General features: G+C 40.4%; 1 protein-coding gene and 2 long non-coding RNA genes across 7 annotated transcripts in view; 1 reads left to right on the top strand and 2 right to left on the bottom strand.

Moving 5' to 3' along the window:
* The window catches only part of LOC142967879 (uncharacterized), an 83,452-nt gene that overhangs the window by 56,448 nt on the left and 4,222 nt on the right, over nt 1–22,782 (bottom strand). For 2 of the 5 annotated variants that reach the window (XR_012958989.1, XR_012958991.1), the window contains exons 2-3: nt 18,392–18,503; nt 15,375–15,486 (exon numbers count right to left, since the gene is read on the bottom strand). This is a non-coding gene — a long non-coding RNA (uncharacterized LOC142967879). Of the gene's footprint in view, nt 1–15,374; nt 15,487–17,988; nt 18,040–18,391; nt 18,504–20,101; nt 22,765–22,782 lie in introns of all 5 variants that reach the window. The other 3 variants (XR_012958990.1, XR_012958992.1, XR_012958993.1) reach the window with 3 other exon arrangements.
* On the top strand, nt 1,067–3,858 carry LOC142967849 (interferon-induced protein with tetratricopeptide repeats 2-like). Its single transcript, XM_076107453.1, has 2 exons — nt 1,067–1,163; nt 2,649–3,858. Exons 1-2 carry the CDS (start codon nt 1,156–1,158, stop codon nt 3,856–3,858), a joined length of 1,218 nt encoding a protein of 405 aa, XP_075963568.1. The 5' UTR covers nt 1,067–1,155.
* On the bottom strand, nt 8,423–15,368 carry LOC142967880 (uncharacterized). Its single transcript, XR_012958994.1, has 2 exons — nt 13,229–15,368; nt 8,423–9,049 (listed from the first exon to the last, which is right to left on the bottom strand). It is a non-coding gene; the product is annotated as an uncharacterized LOC142967880 (long non-coding RNA).

Below are 22,782 nucleotides of genomic sequence, written 5' to 3'. Positions count from 1 at the left end.
TGTGAGATTTAGTGGCCTCTAGTGGTGAGGTTGCAGATAGAAAGCAACAATATGACCCTCAGCTCAGCTTAGTTTTAGCTTAGTTTTAGCTTAGTTTTAGCTTGTTTGTAAAAAAAAAAAAAAGGAGAAAAAAAAGCTTTTGGCTGATCGCATGTGCTGTGTTTGTGTAAACATGGCGGGTTAGGGTATAGTGGATGAGAGCGGCCAATTGAATTAGGTTTTGTTTACATGTTAGTGGTTGTGGAACAGATGTATTGATAAGTTAAGATAAGGCTTTTACTTGCGAATGTTTTTTTTGCAGTAACAAGCGGAGTTGCCGTCCAATCAAGTATTCTTCACCTGGTTCAGGGACCACCGTCCCGCCTCTCTGTTCACTGATGCATCGTGTGTGTGTGTTTGTGTCTATGTGTAGTTGGAGGAGCTCAGCCCCACAGAGAAAGTAGTGGAAATGCTCACTTCAACGTGATTTTAAATTACACCTAACCATTAAAAAGTACTAATAAAAAGCACCAGTAACGTCAGAGTTTATCAATACTCCGATTTTTAATAATCCGGGGCACGTTTAATACCGAGTCTCAGTAGCCATCCCTAACTTTTAGGTAATGCAAAAACACAAACATCTCTCACCAGAGCCAGTGTCCGTTCTGGGCTGCTGTAGAAACACGGCGGTGCAACATGGCGGACTCCGTGGAAAAGGACCCGCTCCCTAATTAGATATAAATGGCTTTTTCTAAGCTACATAAAACACAACAATCATTAGTTTCAGGTCATTATACACTAGAGTTATGCATAATATATTCATTTTCTGCCAACTAATCCCCCTAAATTTTACACACTGTTCCTTTAAGAGAAAAAATAATCACAACATTTGATGAGTCATGTTTTAGTTTGATCAGATGTGGCTGTGGTTTCCATTACTGGGAAATAAAAGTGAAAGCATATTATGACAGAAGACAAGACTTCACATGCAAATGCCCCGCCTCTATACATTTTTTCATATTTAAAGCTGCGCTCTCCACAACATCACATGATTTAAAACAAAGCAGGAGTTGGACATCACTGATTTCATACCAGCGAACCCAAAGCAGCATCAAGAGCAAAATCCAGCCACTCAAACTAATATTCAGAGAACTACTGAGTTGAGGAAACAGCTGAATGATGAGGTGAGTGGCTGCTTCTTAATATCATTGTTGGAGTAAATAATAAACAGTCATATCATAACCAGCCGCAACTGTGACGCTGCCATTGTTTTCACCTTTTGAGTCTGTGTGTGTCATCATGGCAAAATGTGGTCCTGGAGACACCCACTGTAGCGGGAAACTACCCTGTTTGATTTTCTCTGTCTGTGGACAGATTTTGTGACCACGATAGCTTCGCAACTCTAAGGTGCAGTCACGAAACTTCAAAGATGTGTAGTAGAGATCAAAATAAAGGCTGAGTTCAAAGATGGGCGGGGTCCGAGCAAGGGGGGAGGAGGGGCAAAGGGGCCATCGTCTCCTTCCGAGACACTTTTTACGCCCCTGGCCCAATTTGGTAGTTGAGCTCAAAATGAAGGCGTTTGAAGATGGATGTGGTCTGACTGACCGTCGCTACTGGCCCGTCGAGGCTGGTGTTATCCCATCGCAAGATGGTCTCTAATTGAATAAAAATGATGGAGTGCCAGAGCCTAAAATATTTATTTGAAGGATTCTACAATCACTGAGTCCCCTGTTACTTCCTTCTCTCTTTCTCCACATCTCCCTCTTCTGTTTCTTGTCCCTTCCCTTTCTTCCTTCTTCCTTTTCAGCCAGTTCCTTCACTCCTTTCTTTTCTCATCCATTTTTTTCCATTAATCTCTCCTTATTTCCTCAACGTTAATATGAATCCCACTGCATTTCTCCTCAACACCCCGTCCTGCGTAGATGGTTGTGGCAGAGACGGTTGCACACATGCACCATTTGAATTACTCTTTCAAAGCAGCAACAACTCACCGATGTGCTCTATACCAAACAATGCTGTCGTTAGTACTTTGTTTACCTTTGTAATTTTCTAATACTGGCTTGTGTGAAAGATTGTTCCAGTGCATTACATCTACTCACATTATAATGAACACAAAAAAATGATATATTTTTGTTTGTAAACAAAAAATAGTAAAGTAAGGGATGGCGGCTGGTTTTGGATCCCGCCCTCTGTTCGGGTCTGACCACGTCACTTCATCCACATCAAAAGCAATGTCATCTCTGGTCCCCATTGTTTGTTCTTTTCTTCTTCCTCTCACTGACTCCATGTTTGTTAAGTCCTCACCAAAGAGGTGACCTTCCCAGAGGTATATTGGTAGTGATAAGGCTCAGATTGGTTGTGTGTGTTGCCAATTCCAGGTATGGTTTGCATTTTGAATAGAAGTGTTTTCCCATTGATTGCAAGAGATTTTATGCCTGTGTGTGTTTCTAATAGAGGAAGCAGTGTGTAGTGCTGTGTAAGAAGTGTTTTGCGGAACTGTTACAAAGTTCCAAGCAGAAAATGTGTTTGTACTTTTACTACCTGTGTTTAAGACATGGTTATCAAACCACTTAAAAAAGCTGTGACACCGCATTTGATATTTTGTCCCCATTACCGTATGTCCACCCCTCTTTTTTGTCTTAATATTTGTCATTTTTATTCCCCATCAGTGCTGCTCAGAGTCAAACACCACTGGTCTCAAAACTGGAGGCCCTGCAGTGCCACTTTACCTGGAATCTGGACGCCAGCAGGTCCAAACTTTTACACCGAAGGGACAAGCTGGTGGACATCGGCACAGAGGAGGGAAACAGCTGGCTGGGTCACATTTACAACCTGAGGGGGTTCATTCAGTACAAACTGGGCTTCCCCGAAGACGCCCAGAGCTTCTTCAACAAGGCTGCAGAGGCCTTCCGCCAGATGAGAAAAGCAGATGACGGTCCCTGGTTAGTGGTGAACTACGGGAACCTGGCTTGGCTGCACCACCACCTGGGAGACCAAGCAGAGAGTGAGGCTTACCTGTCCAAGGTTGAAGCCCTGATGAAGAAATACCCATCTCCATCGCAGGACGAGCTCCATGCAGAGATCTACGCTGAAAAAGCCTGGACCCTGATGAAGTTCAGCACAGACAGAGAGCTGGTTTCAGATTACTTCCAGAAAGCCATCAGGATGCAGCCGGACATGGTGGAGTGGAACACCAGTCACATACTGTACAGCAACACAGATGATGTCTTGGAGAAAATGAGAGTCGCCAAGGAACAGGATCCAGAGAACTTGTCCCTTGCTGTTTACTACCTTGAGCAACGTGCTAAGAATGGAGAAAGAGTTGAAGATGAAGCACGCGAGTTGGCTAGAAGGGTTTTGAGAAATCCTGTCAGCAGCCACAGTGGTATAAAAGGAATACTAAGGGTTTACAGAAACTACTTATCTATTGATGAGGCCATTGATTTGGCAGAGGAGGCTCTGGAAAACCATCCAGATGAGCGTTATCTGAAGAGATGTGCTGCACTCTACTACAAATGGTTCATTTATTTTAGTAGCAGTCGCCCAAAGCAAAGCATGATAGACAGAGCAGTCAGTCTCCTTAAGGAGGTGATTTCTCTTTACCCTCATTGTTCGCTTATGAAGGAAGTAGATCTCGCAAATATATACGCAAAGTCCAATCACACCAAGGCTATAGCTGAGCAGATGTACCAGGAACTGTTAGAAAGTGATCTGGAACCTGCAGACAAACAGCTGCTTTACAACAACTACGCAAAATATTTAAAGTGCGATCGACAGGAGTACCAAAGGTCAGTACAGTATCACATGAAGGTGGCAGCGATACCGCATCAATCCTCCTTTCGTAGGAACAGCATCAAACTTTTACAACACTGGTCCTAAATCTGGAAAAAATAAATGTATTGCATTACCTAAAAATCTGAGAATACTTATTAATTGAGCTGTATCCTTTATAAAGGCAGGTGTCTGCATGTTTTTACACTTTTGTAGTTAATGGAAGACAAAAGCTTTAAAAAAAAACCATTATATCAAAAAACGTATATATTTGTCCGAAGTAGTACACTCGATTTGTATGTGTGGTGGAAAAAAAGCGATTCAATAGTACCGAGTGAGTCCTATAATACTGCATACTGAAACAAGAAACATTCAGGAAAGAAGTTTGTCTTTAATATTTATTCTCTGCGCAGAGAAGACTCAATCATCACACAGAGTGCCTGTGTTGTCTGTAAGATGGAGAGAGTGACCTGTGTGCCGTCTGAGTACACTTTTAAAGGGTCAGAGCATCAAAAGAGAGGGGGTAAGGTCTGTTTCTCCAAGACATCTGGTTTGTTTCTAATCTACACATTTTATTTACAATAGTACCCGTAATAACCATTTGCTACAGATCCTAATCTATAGATCCTGTGGTTTACCTTTAAACTTAACACTCAGTGATTACCATCTGCACTCCCTAACATCAGAGGTCTATGACTGATCTATTCTAAACAACAACACTCACGACTGTTTAGATTTACGACTAATCTAATCTAAACATGCTCTCAGCACTCCCTTCCAGATTCTTCCTTTGAAGGGAGCTGTGTTACTACAGTACAATAGTAAGTTAAACATAGAATAAAGCATATAATCAAGTCACAGTAGAACATTATACAGCACAATGAAATTTTCTATCACATATGACAGGCTGAATCATTCAATAACACTGGTCTTTTAAATAACATCCACTGTGATGTCTAAATGTCATTATCATTATTCAACATCACATGGTTTATTACAATAGATTTTGATCAGATGTTGTGTTTATTATATTCCTGTTGTGTGTTTTTCCCTCTTAGCACTGTATTTTAAGTTTATGTAAGAACATTACTATTACTACTACTAATGTAACATTCTCTAATAATGTAATAGTTCATTTGATGCCTGTAACCTGAATATCACAGCAGATGCAGCTGATTGTATGTATAGAAAGTATGTCAAGCTGTGTCTCAGTAGTACACAATTACCTATTAAATATACAATGTGTACACGAAGAACTCTTGTTCAAAGTTGTGTTTTTTTTTGCTGGTTACTGTACAAGAAATCCATGTACTCTACACAATCTTGCAGTCCTCTTCACAGGGCGTTGATGGATGTTAGTCAAACTACAGCTCTTGAAAGCTACTGCCAAATTGAATTGTTGGTTTTCAGTTAAACAGCCCCGTCAGTGTGAAGTGGTAACCAAACAGTAACCAGGTTACAAGGAAGATGGCAGCAGAGTGTCGTAATGCAGGTGTCTCCAGGTAACCGCTGTCACCGCTGTTCACACCAACACTCTGCAGACGGCCGCTGCTGAAAATGTTCACATATACTAGATATATAAGTGTGTTTAAAATAATGCACACCAAGTTAATATTTCTATTTGATGGGAGGGTGCAACCAAAACAATGTGGGAGCTTGGGTTTGAATATTTCACTCAGTGTGGCATGAAGGCATACTTCAAGATGAAGAAAAAACTGTTTCTAACTTTGAACCAACTTAAAGGAACAGTGTGTGAGATTTAGTGGCCTCTAGTGGTGAGGTTGCAGATAACAAGCAACAATATGACCCTCAGCTCAGCCCCCCCCCCCCCCTTTCTAAGCCTATCGGAGATCTGCGGTGGCCTTCAGGTTGAGAGTTATCTTAAGGTTTTATTACTGCAAAGAGCTACTTTTATCAATACTCAGTTCTTTTTCATGACAAATGATTGCTTTGAAAGTAATTTTAAATACAAATAAATTCAGAACAGGATTAGAAATTATTTATAACTTTAAGCACCACCATGAGGTTGACGTATGCGATTTTAAATGAAATATCTTCACAATCTTTGAATGGATTGTCATGAAATTTAATACAGATGTTCATATTCCCCGAAGGATGAAGCATAATTTCTTTGGCAATCTCTTGACTTTTCCTCGAGCACCATCTTCAGGTTAAATTTTCACTTTGTCTAAATGTTTGGTTTACAAGCAAACATCTGCAAAACAAATGTCATTAAAAACAGACATTAAACCTGCTAAAGTTCACCATCTTAGCATTGTCATTGTGAGCATGTAATCATGCTAATGTTAGCGTTTAGCTCAAAGCTCTGCTGTGTTTAAATACCTAACAGGCTGTACACTATTATGGACTTTACGCAACAGGAGCCTGCGAATAGTTTGGAACGAAACTATTAACACCAGTAGAGATGCGAGTTTGCGACTGTTGCAGCACTTTTTCATTGAAAGGTTTGAACAGATTCACGCAGGCAGAGGACCAACTACCAGCATCCTATTGAGCCAGAGCAGCGACGGGCAGTCTGTCTGAGGTAAACATGTTATAGCCTTGAAGCTACTGTAAGATACTTTATTGAGTTTCCTTTTAGCGAAATGCTCTGAGTGTATTTAAACTCCCTCTGGTAAACAGTAACCATAGACTGTGTATAAGAAGTGGAGATAGTCGTCGTGATGTCACCCGTTGATTTGTGGACTACTGTTTTAAAGCCTCGAGGTTTAATATTGTATTCTTTAAAAATCACAACGGTTTCTTGGTAAATAAGACACACAGCCTTTGATCTTACTTCGGTGAAAAAATATTTAGCTGTCCACTCCTCACTAAACACTCGGCACTCAGTGTCGACTTTTCTTTTCTTTGGTCCACTCATTGTTACAGAGGGGCTCAATGCAGTGGCAAAGGGGAATTTCAAATTTCAAAGATAGCGTTTCAGCATCGTTTTCTAAATGATCTCTGCCCAGACTAAAACACCCGAAAACGAATATCATGTGACTATTCACGTACACTGGGCATGATGGTGGGTGCCGGTGTAAACAGGAAGTAGATTGATTGCTTAGCTAAACATAGGACAGAGTAATAAAATGGTCTTTAAGAATGAAAGGTTGTGTTTGATACTTAAGAGTTTTAAAAGTTTTATTTTTCAGACTTAGTTTCAGCGCTGCGGGTCTCTCTCTCTCTCTCTCTCTCTCTCTCTCTCACATCAAATTCACTTTAAAATCAACACTTACACATAAAGGTTTACTAGATTATGGGTCCATAAATGAGGTCAACACACGTCTCTCACTCGTTTCCTCGGTGTCGTTGTTGTCTGTTCTCACTCGTAGCTCTGCTGGTGGCTGAAGTCTCTGTCGTTCTGGAGAGCAATTCATGTTTTGTTCCTTTACATTTTATCTGCGGACTTCACAATAGTTGTGCAGAACAAAATAAGCATTAATAAGAAAAGTAAAGTCCTCCGTTTTGTGTCCGTTCTCCTCAAAGCCGCTAACCGTGACTTCAGACGGCCGCTCTGTAGGTCTGATAACCCCGCTGGACACGCCGCTCGCTAATCGCTGCAGTAACAGCTGCTTCCTCCGCAGAAATGCATAATTTAACTGGAAACAGCTGCTAGTAACGACAACAAGGTCAGCAACACCTGTACTCAGTTGTCCATGTTGAATTAACCTGGTAGATGATCGGTAATCAAGGCTGTTGTTGTTTGTGATCTTCCAGGAAAGGGTCACGTGATAGGGGTGTGACGAATCAATCAAGGACACGTCGTGACTGCTAAGTACCAATCAAGTAGCAAACGCAAATGTGGGCGTCATCTAGAGAGAATAGACCAGACTCCAGCAAAGGTCAATTGTGTCTGGAGTGCGCCATCTAGTGGGATCAACTGAAACGCCGGGTATTGCAGGAAAAAGGCGGAAAAATGAATGCGGTTTTTACTATAATTTGGATAATTTTGTACCGATATTTGACGGGCCGGATTAAAAAGCCCAACGGTCCGTATATGGCCCGCGGGCCGTAGTTTGCCCATGCCTGCACTAGAGTCTAATTGGTTGGAAGATCTGGGGGAATAGCATGAACATCCTGCATGTTACACCTACATGGCTCTTCATTGACAGATGCTTCTCTGCACGTATGTCCACACATTTGTTTTTTATTTTTAAGTTTAAGTTTAAGTTTATGTTCATACATTTCTCAAAGCTACAATCATGGATGCATCAAAGAATGTGTCAATTATGATTTTCAGAACAGAAACCTGACTGAAATGTATATTTTATGGGTATTTTTACGTGCATTTCTGACTTTCAAAACTTTCTGATGAAGTGCGTTTTATTTGAGTAATGAGGTACTGTCATGTATTTTCAATGAAGAGGAGAAAACAAGAGAAACATCCTTAAATGTTAAACGTTGATGTGGATTTTAAACCGATCCTTCTCTGGCTGAATATTTGAAAAACAACAGTCTGTGGTCCTTTTGCAAACAGACGCCTCTTAATACTATTATTATTATTTTACTAGATTCCCTCTCTGTGAAAGAAATCCGCCCAACACTGCAGCAGGTAGGCTATCACAAGAGGTTCATGTAAAAGGTATGCAGGAGGTGGACACCTGCAGGAATAACTTTCCATTCCTGCATGATGGCACATTTGCAGTGACAGTAACAGCGACAGAATTCATTGAAATTCTTGGTAGTTTTTATTTTGTTTAAACAATGGGCCCTTGAATTCAGACAGTTAGACAAAAGTCGGCTTCTCTTTATTAGCCGACGACAATCCATTTTAATGTATTACCGGCAGCTTTTATTACAAGGTTATTTATATTCATTTTATTCATTCATTGTCATACAATAGGGTTACACAACCAAATGTAGATTGCAGGCCCATTTTAATACATAAACAATCAAATATCGTGAAAACAAACAAACTAAATATGAACTGATCTGGCGTACGCCACAGCCGATTGACCGTTTAACATGTTTCATTCATGTCCTCCAGTAAGTAATTGGTAACACTGCAGAGTTCGATTTTATTACTAATAAAGCAGCCGAAGCAACAACAAAAAAAGCTAAAACAAGCTGTGAGGACTGAGCTTCCTCTTCATCATCTTCATTCTTCACAGGAGTGAATGAGAACTTGACATCAGCTTCCTCCAGCCCTTGAAGCTGCTCTCCCTCCTGACTGGTCCAGAGTTCCTCCTGTTCCTCTTTAATGTGTGGGGGTTCTGGGTCCTCCTGGTCCAGACTGGAGCACCACTCCTGCTGATCAGGGGAACCTCTTCTTGAACCACCAACAGCTGCTGGACGTCTGCAGGAAAACAGTAAACACACACAGAGACGTTACAAAGAAATGTTAGTATTGAGCAAATAGTCTCCTGTACATACACTTTTATTTCCTGCCATCATTCCCTCTTACACTCCCTGTGCAGTTACCAAACAGACATGCCGACACAAAATGTAAAGACACAACGCACCAGCAGCAATGAGGTCATCAATAGTTTACATGGCAAATAAGTGTGGCACTACCCAACATTGTTAAGAAGTATTCAAAGAACCTGCATCGTCCATACAGTGCGGCTGAGATGTGATCATGTGGGCAGTTATAGTCGACTAATGTACGTAAACCTGCCACCGTAGAAACAGTGGATAGAACCTTCAGAAGCAGCCACAACGTAACTGTGGACGTGCATCATCGTTTCTGAACCAATCGCTCTCCACCTTGGTAGTCAGCCGGAGAGAACATCCACGTAAAGATGATGAAACTGAAATGTGACAATAACAACAATGACACAATCTGAAGTCATAAACTTCGTCTAGAGACTGCTCTCAGGAACGTAGAGGTCAAGGTTGAACCCCCCCACACCCCCTCCTACACACACACACACACACACACGATTGTTTGTTGCTTTTAGGTAGTATGCTTGTAGTAATTGTTTGTTTGTTGATGTATATTATTGATTTATGATCAGTATTGTTCAGTAAATAAACTGTTATATTTTAGGGAACAGTGTTCTGTGATGATTTTGTACATTAGTGTTGTGATACCAGCTGGATGTTATCGTCAGTGCTCGGATTCAAACCTTCACCGTTCTGGATGTGGTAAAAATACTTTGACTATTGACATTTTTGAATCATAAACATTCCACGATTTAACCACTAGAGGGCAGCAGTGTTACATCATTTAATGAATCATAAACATTACACGATTTAACCACTACACTGTAGTGGTATAGTGGAAGAAAAAATGAAGACGACAGTGGTGCCATACCCCCCTCCCCCCCCCCCCCCCCCAAAAAAAAGTCTAAATGTGTGCGCAAGTACAATCCTGACTTTCTTAATACTTTCAGTGTGTGGAATGTGGGCTAATGCTAACAAACGAAGCACTGAAGCCTTCAAAAATAAAGCGACACCTAGCGACGAAACATCCAACGCTCGTGGGAAAGACTGTTGGGCTTCTTGTTGTGTGTGCAGGTTTACATACACATGATAAATAAATGTATTTGTGATCATCACATTGTATCATCTCATTTATTTGACAAGGGTTTTGCCTGTTCAACTCCGCGAGGACGCCGGCGTCCTCGATCCCCTCCCCTTCCGTTCCGTTCCTACGGCTTGCTTGCGCAAACTACGTCACAAAACATGGCCGTGTTTGGTATCCCAGCATGCCCAAAACCCTCATCTTTGCAAAGTCATCGATTTTCTTTCATTTCTTATGGATTTTTCACAAAAGGAGCCCAAACACACACTGTCCAAAGTCGAGGAATAACCGCTGCAAGTCGGATCTTGCAGCATTTCGACGGAAAAAGACATATTACAGACCCAACAATGTGCTAGCGGATGTTACCATGGAGCTAGTAGCTTCAGGAAACGCTAGTACTTAAAGTACAAACCTTATCTTCCTCTTCTATAAGCCGTCAACCAACGTACAACCTTGCGTAACTGAGATACCCTCATACTCGATCGTGCGCTCAGTGTCAGCCATTATGCACAGTTAGTCCGCTATTTACACACCACGTCTTCGACCATATATATAGTTTTTGCAAAGGCTAAAAATAAAAGGGAAATAATATAATATCAAAATATAAAGGGAGAAACACCTTTAGTGTGTCAGAATATCATTTGGTTACCATGTGTCCATTTGGGTCTCCAAATACCCTTTTAGAGCTCCGCCTGGATCTCTTCATGGAAGAAACACTGTAGAATCGTCATACTTTGTCCAATCTTCTTCAAATTCGAGGCAGTTGTTCACTGATAGTGTAGTTACAGCCCTATACTGTCCTTTACCTGTACAGATACAGCCACAGGCAGTTATTTATACTGAAAGATACTTTTTATTTTAGGCGGACAAAAATCTTCAATTTTTACTGACTTCAAAGGCCCACTGCTCTGTTTCTGTATGACCTACAGGTTTTCTTCTACCTTAGGGGGTTTTCTTTCTAGAAAGACCTCATTGATGCATATAGTCAGAGTGGTTCAGAAGCTACAGCCATTTTAATTTGGGTATGTCATTTTAGGCGGTTTTGCTCCAAAATAGGGGTGGAGTTGAACAGGTAACAATATAGTTATTGAATACAAATCAAACCAAGAGTGAGATCAATTAGTTAAACTAGTAGTGTTAATATTTGAATGGGCCCCGGGACACTTTCTACTTGAAAAGTTGGGCCCCGAGGTCAAAAAGGTTAAGAACCCCTGATTTAGATATTGACAACTATGCTTTGATTGATTTGTGTTCCTGATAGCACAACAGTGTTCCTTTGACTTCCCTTTGCTCTTCCTCCTGAACTTATGATGAGCCGTGACAAATGACATTACAAGGGATTACGTAGTTAAGATAATTGATTGATGGGTTGATTGATCCAGTCATTGACGTGGTGCACACCCAGAGGCCAAAACGCCTTGAAGTAAAGAAATACACGACCAGATCATTTCATTGGAACCCATTGAAGACTTGTCACCACAACCTCATTAGGAATATTTAATTCGACTGAAAATGTTATGGACATGTTTTTATTTGGGTCCTAGGAGAGCCATCTGAAACCCCGTTATTGCTCCATCGAGGACAGCAGAACGATTGACGTTGAACTTGCAGGTTATCAATTTTGTCACTGAGCTCTCTCAGAATTTGAGTAATGGGGAATGTGTTCTTTTGGCTGCTTAAACATTTGAACGACAGACCTATCAGTAACTGTATGACAAGATGACCTCGTCATATCATAACTTCATTTTGATATTGTGCAATGACTCAAATTTTTCAATGACCTATTTAGGCCAACAGTATGCACCTGACAGTACTCTTCTACCTCTACTTCGGTTTGTTGCAAAGTAAAAACACAAATGTACCTTGAAGTTATTTTCTATGTAGTTCCTTATTTTGTTATCATCTGTGCCTCTCCAGTGTTGGTAAGTTCTATATGATCATTTTGAAATAAACTACAGCAGTGTTATAAAAAATGATAATAATGATAATAATTCATTAATTTAGTATTCATTAACGTCACATCTTGTATATATGTAGCATGTTAGAGTTATAAATAACTTGACCATGTGAGAAACAATAGTTTAATTAAAATTAAAATTAAAAAAAAAGTTTTTGTTTTTTTTAAAGCTAATAATGCCAAATTATTTGGGGGGGCTGAAGAACATTTTAGGGGGGCTTCAGCTTCAGCTACCAGAAGCAGCCCCTGAGGCTGCTTCTGGTAGCACTGGATTTACCGGAGATGCCGACGGGGGAAGAGAGCAGGAGCGCTAGTTAAGCTGCGTCAGCGGGGATTCAGAACTGCGCTCCCGTCAATCCATCTGGCAAATGTCCGCTCTCTGGCCAACAAGGTGGATGAACTGCTGCTCCTCAACAAAGCAAACACAGACTTTAGCAGATCCGCCGCCCTGTGCTTCACTGAAACCTGACTCGGTGCGCACATCCCGGACAGCGCAAGGAAAACGAGAGGAGGCGGAATCTGCAACGAAGATTGGTGTACAGATGTCACAATGTTGAAGGAATCATGCAGCCCTCACTTAGAATCACTTTGCATATAAACTGTAAACCATTTTATTCACCGTGGGAGTTTTCCTCATTCATTCTGGTCGGTGTTTACATCCCACCTCAGGTCTGTGTGAGTGAGGCTCTCCAACACCTGGCTGAGCAGATCACCAACATGGAGCACAAACACATAGACTCCCTGCTCATTGTTCTTGGGGACTTTAACAGAGCAAACCTCAGCAAATAACTGCCTAAATACACACAACCTGTTCCAACTCTTCCCCTCTGGTAGGCACTACAGAGCACATACGCCAAAACCACCAGACCCAGGAACAGCTTCTTTCACTGGTTGTTCAATTCAATTCAATATATTTTTGTATAGCCCAAAATCACAAAGGAGGGCTTTACAATATGTACACATTTGACATCCTCTTGTCCCGGAACCCTCACATCGGAACAGGAAAAAAAAAAAAAAAAAAAACCTTTAACGGGGAAAAAAGAGGAAGAGACCTGTGGGAGAGCAATAGAGGAGGGATCCCTCTCCCATGATGGGCAGAAGTGCAATAGATGTCATGTGTAGAACAGCATAACAGAATTACAACACATTCAATGTATGACAGAACCACGGCAGGAGGCAAGACCAGGTCCAGGTATAACCCGGATACACAGGAACCTGTGAGGCGAGAAAGCATATACTCTGGTGAAGAAGCATAATGTGCATTAATGGCATCGGTAATATGAAATAGTGTGAGTAATAATAAAAGTGACATAAGCAGTTGGAGTCAGCAGGGCCATGGTAGGAGGAAGGACCAGGGTCCAGATGAAACCATGCTCCATGGAAACCTGTGAGGAGAGAAAGCACAAGGACTCCGGGGAAGAAGTAAAGTTAGTACTGTGCATTAACATCAATTCATACAGAAAGAGATGAAGAAGAGAGAGGAGCTCAGTGTATCATAGGAAGACCCCTCTGTCATCAGACAGTACTGCACTATTGCCTCCATTTGCACTATCACCTTAATTCCATTGAGACTGTTGCTGTATAGGTTTATGTTCATAAATATATATATATATACTTTTGGATATATATTTATATTGTACATAGTCTTTAAATGTTTGTACTTACATCTGTTCGACTTTTTTTGTTGTCCTTGTCTTATTTTTTATATTTTTCTTGTTTATTTCTAAACTTGTGTATGTAAGTTGAGACCAAGGTGGAAACCGGAGTCAAATTCCATGTGTGCATACGCATACATGGCCAATCAAGCTGATTCTGATTCTAAATAATCTCAATTAAAATCCTGCTTGAAAACGGTGCTGATGTGATTTAATCTACTAAGTGATTAGATGTTTGAAAGAAAAGCACAAAAAAACAAACCTGATACAATGTTCATATAGAAACCCAAAAAAATTACTATTTTTGTTAAAACTTTATAAACTAAAGAAGAAGAAATGACTTGCTTACATTGTACATCTGTCAATTAATTCAAACTTTTTTTACAGACAGATAATTCAATAATAGAAAAATTGTTGGCTATAGACCAGATTAACAAATATAATCATGCAAATATAACAGAAAATAAAACAATTACAAAGTTCTCTGTAATCATTCTCTTTGCCTCCCCTCTAGCTTTGAGTTTCTCCCTCATGTGAAGTGGACAGAACTGGGACGTTGGTATTTTTTTTACAGCAAAAATGCTAAAGGGGCAGGCCTAAAAATGAAAAGACTGAAGGCATCGACTCTGAACCAACAAGCACAGCACAACACTTGTAGATAAAAAGGGAAGCCTGATCATCAAGGATCTCACACTCAAATCCACAAATGGGGAAGAAGTCGGGCATGAATGATGCAAGAAGAGAGGACGAGGAGGAAGGAAAAGACATTGGCGTTGAAGAGAGATGGACGAGGTGGAGGTGATGGACTATGAGTACAGATGAGAGATATGACAGTTGGCAGGAGGGATGATGGAAGATGAAAGAGGGCCAGTGTCTGGGTATCAAGACGACCCTCTTTAGCCTCTTTCTGGCACCCAGCTGGCATCACTAGCAGCTTCAGTATACTGCTGCGTCAGCACTTAAAGACTGAGAGAGCCTATGTGGCGACTGTGGCTCAGTGGAGAGCAGAGTCGTCCTTCAATCAGAGGTTCGATCCCCGGCTCCGCTAGTAGTACATGTGGGCAAGACACTTAACCCCAAATTGCTCCCGTAGTTGTGTGTATGAGTGTTGTGTGAATGTTATGGGCAGGTGCCATCAGTGTGTGAATGATGACATGGAGTGTGAAAGTGGTCGGAAAGCTGCGAGAAAAGCTGCGAGAAAACCAAAGGGCAACAAATGAACCGTCCACAAATTTCAATGGCACTCGAGCTTATTGCCATTCGTCAGAGCACTTCTGGCTCATTTTTCTTAATTCATGCTTAATTCATTCGAGATGCTGCCTCCATTCTCAGAGTCTCCACTGGTTTCTAAATAAAGACGAGAGAGGATTGTTGTGCGCTGAAATGCTGACACCAGAGGATGCCAAAAGCTTCTTTCATTCTCTCTCACTGATCTTGTACTGATGCAGTGGCAGGGCTGAGTCACAAGACAGAAACCAAAAGGAACAGCGCCCCCTCTTGGACAATAAACAGTATCACAGACGTGGTGTGTGCTGAATCTTACATTTAGGGGACTATCTTCTTCTCTTTCTTCTTTTTCTTCCTCCAAACCATCCCCTCGAGGGTAAAGTGATGAAACAGTGAGTCTCCTCCTCAACAGCTCCAGATATCTGAAACTAGAAAGACGATTCATGTCTCAACTGCTGAAACACAAATGTAAGAAGTAACGTTACTCAGATCAGCAAAAGTAACGTTAGCAACACCGGTGTAGAAATACAGTTACAAGTAAAAGCACAAAAGTATTGGCATCAAAATATACTCACAATACCAAAAGAAAAAGTACACATTTTATAGAATGGCCCATTTCAGAATAATATATATTCTATTGCCGGATTAGGATTATTGATGTTCGTTAAACAACATTTAGCTATGCTAACCCACGGCCATGCTAGCTGCTCTGTGAGGCCGGCAATATTTTATGCACCGAAACTCAGATTTCACACTTAAAAAATTATAATCACAAATTGTTTAAAAAAGTAAAAAAGAGACTCACATTTGAACAACACGTACAACAACCTAGTCTACAGCCACGCTAACTACTCTGGGAGGCTGTAGCCTACTTGGCTTTGAGCTAGCTAAAAGCTAACATTAACCATATTAGCAAATGACGCTCGTATGCTAATTAGCACTAAAAAAAGTACAGCTATGTATTGATTAATATATATATATATATATATATATATATATATATATGGTCCGTGCAAAAAGTATAATTCATTTTCCATTGTCACGTTGTATCATGAACAATGTCAGTTTAGGGGTGTTACCTAATATCTCATGGTCTACTTGTGTTAATGTAAATGTTTTCTGCTACGTGTGAGTTCGTTGTTCGATAGCCGATGCTGCCTAAACGTGGTAAACGGTTTGTCTGTGTTATTGTCACATTGAATGAATACGTGCAATGCAATTCAGCACCAAAACATCAGCTTCTTCCATTATCTAACTTTAATAATGACAATTGAGTACAGGAAGTCCAGAGCTGTAAACAGAGACAGCTCGCCTTCAAAGTAAAAGTTGCGCGTTTTCAAACGTCTTTGCTCCAGCGATCAATTTAAGGAGAGCTAAATTAAATAAATAAACAAATATTCTAAATAATGAACAAAATATATAACTGTTACAAAGTCATATTTCTGCCACTTTTCCACAACTGATTGAATAAACTGCCAATGGGCGCAAACACTGAATTATATGTATGTAATGGTTCATTATATTATCAATTTATTAATTTATTCAAATAAATGCTTCTTAAACTATTTGGGTGAAACGGGTGCACATGTTTCTGTTAACATCACAGGTCTGTATTACAATACTTATTAACATTAGTAATAACATACAAAGCAAAATTTCACTCTTCAAATTTCATGTATGCACCTGTATGTATATGACCATTTTAATAAGGTTTACCTTTTTTAGTTTAACCATGAGGAGTCCATTGATGAGTGAAGTGTTTTTGGTCACACTCCACAGCATACTAATGAAGTTATTGAATATTTTTGTCATATGTCTATTCTTTTTTTAAGCATTGTTGTAGACGGTCCCTGCGCACTCTTGTGCTCTTTTGTTTGTGTTTTAACAACGTTTCGCTTCTGAGTTACTGATCTGAGAAGTCCGAATCTGAATATATTTCCGACTTTACCGAACTAGGCTACCTTAACTTTTCTCATAATTATGAAATCCGGATCTCGTAATCACGAGATCTTTTGTCATAAGTATGAGTTATTTTCTTGTAATTACAAAACAGTAACTCATAACTCTTAAGAGAAAATTGAGTGACCAAAGTTGATGAGTTATGTTTCAGTTTGATCAGATGAAAGTGAAGACGAAGACAGGTCACAGGACATACAGATGCGTTCAAAGGTTTCACAACATGTTGATATTATCATTCGATGTGAAGGTGCAGCCATAACAATGTGATATCTTGGATGTGAATATGTCCCCCAGTGTGGCATCATGTTCTGTAAGAAGAAGTAAAAAACTGTTTCTAACTCTACATTTTCTCATGAGACAATATAATCGCAACATTTGATGAGTCATGTTTTAGATTCATCAGATGGCTGTAGGCTTCAATTCCTGGAAACGGAAGTCAAGCAGCGTTTCTAAAAGAGAATAGAAGAAATTAAACTCAAGTGCCCCGCCTCTACGACCCGCTTCGATGTGATTGTGAACATTTAAAGCTGCGAGAGTAGATGGACGAGGAAGAAGTGATGGACTATGAGATGAGAGATATGACAGTTGGCAGGAGGGATGACGGAAGAGGAAAGAGGGCCAGTGTCTGGGTATCAAGACGACCCTCTTTAGCCTCTTTCTGGCACCCAGCTGGCATCACTAGCAGCTTCAGTATACTGCTGCGTCAGCACTTAAAGACTGAGAGAGCCTATGTGGCGACTGTGGCTCAGTGGAGAGCAGAGTCGTCCTTCAATCAGAGGTTCGATCCCCGGCTCCGCTAGTAGTCCATGTGGGCAAGACACTTAACCCCAAATTGCTCCCGTAGTTGTGTGTATGAGTGTTGTGTGAATGTTATGGGCAGGTGCCATCAGTGTGTGAATGGGTGAATGATGACATGTAGTGTGAAAGTGCTTTGAGTGGTCGGAAAGACTATGCAAGTACAGTCCATTTACCATTATCTGCTCCATTTTGCAGCGGATGAATCAGACAATAGCGATCAGCTGCTGCGAGAAAACCAAAGGGCAACAAATGAACCGTCCACAAATTTCAATGGCACTCGAGCTTATTGCCATTCGTCAGAGCACTTCTGGCTCATTTTTCTTAATTCATGCTTAATTCATTCGAGATGCTGCCTCCATTCTCAGAGTCTCCACTGGTTTCTAAATAAAGACGAGAGAGGATTGTTGTGCGCTGAAATGCTGACACCAGAGGATGCCAAAAGCTTCTTTCATTCTCTCTCACTGATCTTGTACTGATGCAGTGGCAGGGCTGAGTCACAAGACAGAAACCAAAAGGAACAGCGCCCCCTCTTGGACAATAAACAGTATCACAGACGTGGTGTGTGCTGAATCTTACATGTAGGGGACTATCTTCTTCTCTTTCTTCTTTTTCTTCCTCCAAACCATCCCCTCGAGGGTAAAGTGATGAAACAGTGAGTCTCCTCCTCAACAGCTCCAGATATCTGAAACTAGAAAGACGATTCATGTCTCAACTGCTGAAACACAAATGTAAGAAGTAACGTTACTCAGATCAGCAAAAGTAACGTTAGCAACACCGGTGTAGAAATACAGTTACAAGTAAAAGCACAAAAGTATTGGCATCAAAATATACTCACAATACCAAAAGAAAAAGTACACATTTTATAGAATGGCCCATTTCAGAATAATATATATTCTATTGCCGGATTAGGATTATTGATGTTCGTTAAACAACATTTAGCTATGCTAACCCACGGCCATGCTAGCTGCTCTGTGAGGCCGGCAATATTTTATGCACCGAAACTCAGATTTCACACTTAAAAAATTATAATCACAAATTGTTTAAAAAAGTAAAAAAGAGACTCACATTTGAACAACACGTACAACAACCTAGTCTACAGCCACGCTAACTACTCTGGGAGGCTGTAGCCTACTTGGCTTTGAGCTAGCTAAAAGCTAACATTAACCATATTAGCAAATGACGCTCGTATGCTAATTAGCACTAAAAAAAGTACAGCTATGTATTGATTAATATATATATATATATATATATATATATATATGGTCCGTGCAAAAAGTATAATTCATTTTCCATTGTCACGTTGTATCATGAACAATGTCAGTTTAGGGGTGTTGCCTAATATCTCATTGGTCTACTTGTGTTAATGTAAATGTTTTCTGCTACGTGTGAGTTCGTTGTTCGATAGCCGATGCTGCCTAAACGTGGTAAACGGTTTGTCTGTGTTATTGTCACATTGAATGAATACGTGCAATGCAATTCAGCACCAAAACATCAGCTTGTTCCATTATCTAACTTTAATAATGACAATTGAGTACAGGAAGTCCAGAGCTGTAAACAGAGACAGCTCGCCTTCAAAGTAAAAGTTGCGCGTTTTCAAACGTCTTTGCTCCAGCGATCAATTTAAGGAGAGCTAAATTAAATAAATAAACAAATATTCTAAATAATGAACAAAATATATAACTGTTACAAAGTCATATTTCTGCCACTTTTCCACAACTGATTGAATAAACTGCCAATGGGCGCAAACACTGAATTATATGTATGTAATGGTTCATTATATTATCAATTTATTAATTTATTAAAATAAATGCTTCTTAAACTATTTGGGTGAATGTTTCAGGCTGTAGTGTTGAGACTTGTGAAGAGAAAGAGTTGATTTATCTTGAACTTTGACTTTATAGCTGGCTCTGTTGTCATGACAATGATGCCACGAAGCTATCCCATGTAAAATCCTTCAAGTTTATTTACTGTTTGTACTTTTAACTATTCTACATAAAATAAAATGAATGAATAAAAATGCAGGATTATCAGCTGGGCTGTGTACAGAGCTTCCACATTATGACTTTCCACAGCATAAATGTCACTATTGAACAAACTTGCATTTGTAGTGCCAAACATAGTTCAATACCATTTTCAATATGGTAGTCTCTAAAAGGGTGCACATGTTTCTGTTAACATCACAGGTCTGTATTACAATACTTATTAACATTAGTAATAACATACAAAGCAAAATTTCACTCTTCAAATTCCATGTGTGCACCATATGACCATTTTAATAAGGGTTACCTTTTTTAGTTAAACCATGAGGAGTCCATTGATGAGTGAAGCGATTTTGGTCACACTCCACAGCATAATAATGAAGTTATTGAATATTTTTGTCATATGTCTATTCTTTTTTCAATCTACTCCACCCCTATTTTGGAGCAAAACCGCCTAAAATGACATACCCAAATTAAAGATGGCTGTAGCTTCTGAACCACTCTGACTATATGCATCAATGAAAGAAAACCCCCTAAGGTTCCTTGTGGAAGTGTCAGAAAACCTGTAGGTCATATAGAGACAGAGCAGTGGGCCTTTGAAGTCAGTCAAAATTGAAGATTTTTGTCCGCCTAAAATAACAAAGTGTCTTTCAGTATAAATAACTGCCTGTGGCTGTATCTGTACAGGTAAATGACAGTATAGGGCTGTAACTACACTATCAGTGAACAACTGCCTCGAATTTGAAGACGATTGGACAAAGTATGACCATTCTACAGTGTTTTTTCCATGAAGAGATCCAGGCGGAGCTCTAAAAGGATATTTGGAGACCCAAATGGACACATGGTAACCAAATGCTATTCTGACACACTAAAGGTGTTTCTCCCTTTATATTTTGAAATTATATTATTTTCCTTTTATTTTTAGCCTTTGCAAATTGCAAAAACTATGTATATATGTTCGAAGACGTGGTACGTAAGCAGCGGACTTGCTGTGCGTAATGGCGAAAACCGAGCGCAAGATCGAGTATACGGGTGGCGCATTTACGCAAAGGTTATTCGTTGGTTTACGGCTCATGTATGAAACAGATAAGGTTTGCACTATAAGTACTAGCGTTTTCTGATAGCACTAGTTCCATTGTAACATCCGCTAGCACATTGTTGGGTCTATAATGTGTCTTTTTCCGTCGAAATGCTGCAAAATCCGACTTGCAGCGGTTATGGCGACTTTAAACAGTGTGTGGTTGGGCTCCTTTTGTGAAAAATCCATAGAAAATCGATATTTTCTTTGCAAAGATGAGGATTTGGGGCATGCTGGGATACCAAATACGGCCATGTTTTGTGACGTATTTTGCGTAAGCAAGCCGTAGGAACGGAAGGGGCGGGGATCGAGGACGCGGCGTCCTCGCGCAGTTGAACAGGTTTTTTTAAGCATTGCACCTTGTAGACCAGGGGTCACCAACCTTTTTGAAACTGAGAGCTACTTCAAGGGTACCGAGTAGTACAAAGGGCTACTTATTTGATACAAACTTCCTGAATAACAAAATTGCACAGATCACCTTTTATTAATAATAATATATGTAAAGAGACTGTTTGATCACATGTCAGTTAATTATTCCTCACAATAATTATTAAGAATGATTTCCACAACAATGATGGTATAGCTACACATACATATTTAAACATGCAACTTTTATTTCTGTTAATCTGTTTCAACATTTGAAAGTCAGAGGTATCACATCTCTGATATTTTTGTATCATCACATGATTAAAGCCGGTTACTTTTGCACATAGCGCCTGCTGGTGAATGATGCAGTGGTAATGTAGACATTTTGCGAAGTCTGGGTCACCTTTACATTGCGCAATGAAGCCTGCATGCTGGCCCGTCATCGCGGGAGCCTCGTCTGTTGTCACAGACACCAGCTTTTCCAACGGTACCTTTTTCTCCACGAAGAAACCAGTAAAAAGTCTCGTCTATCCAACCCTCCGAGGCGCGCGAGCGTCTTCGGGCGCCCGCGTTCAAACCTCTAGTCTGGGCCTTTTCGATCGGATTAGCCCGCGGTCTGTTCCGAGGATTTACGGACCTGACGACGGGGTGCTCTCGCCGCGCGCGTCTGGCGCCAACGGGAAGCGCCCGCCATTCGGAACCTGAAAACCTAGTGCGGCGGCCTCGTCCTGGCTGTCCGCCGTGCGCCTCCGGGTACCCAACTCTCTTATGACAAGAAATATTGTCATTTTAAAATCTACAATAATGCAAGCGTTTTTGATTAAAAAAGAACAGCAACTACAATTTTAGACTGAGCTCCAATGGTGACTAGTGCTATTTTTAGAACATGTCTCGCGGGCGACTCACGTGGTCCCTGCGGGCGAAAGGGTGCCCGCGGGCACCGTGTTGGCTACCTCTGTTGTAGACGGTCCCTGCGCACTCTTGTGCTCTTTTGTTTGTGTTTTAACAACGTTTCGCTTCTGAGTTACTGATCTAAGAAGTCCGAATCTGAATATCTTTCCGACTTTACCGAACAACACCTTAACTTTTCTCATAATTATGAAATCCGGATCTCGTATTCACGAGATATTTTGTCATAAGTATGAGTTATTTTCTTGTAATTACAAAACAGTAACTCATAACTCTTAAGAGAAAATTGAGTGACCAAAGGTGATGAGTTATGTTTCAGTTTGATCAGATGAAAGTGAAGACGAAGACAGGTCACAGGACATACAGATGCGTTCAAAGGTTTCACAACACGTTGATATTATCACACAATGTGAAGGTGCAGCCATAACAATGTGATATCTTGGATGTGAATATGTCCCCCAGTGTGGCATCATGTTCTGTAAGAAGAAGTAAAAAACTGTTTCTAACTCAACATTTTCTCAAGAGAAAATATAATCACAACATTTGATGAGTCATGTTTTAGATTCATCAGATGGCTGTAGGCTTCAATTCCTGGAAACGGAAGTCAAGCAGCGTTTCTAAAAGAGAATAGAAGA

The sequence above is a fragment of the Anarhichas minor genome, unplaced genomic scaffold (genome assembly GCF_050575085.1).
Source record: "Anarhichas minor isolate MPS153535 unplaced genomic scaffold, ASM5057508v1 ptg000039l, whole genome shotgun sequence".
NCBI classification, from domain to species: domain Eukaryota; kingdom Metazoa; phylum Chordata; class Actinopteri; order Perciformes; family Anarhichadidae; genus Anarhichas; species Anarhichas minor.
Note: the sequence above shows the minus strand (reverse complement) of the source record. Positions and strands in the feature narration are given on the sequence as shown.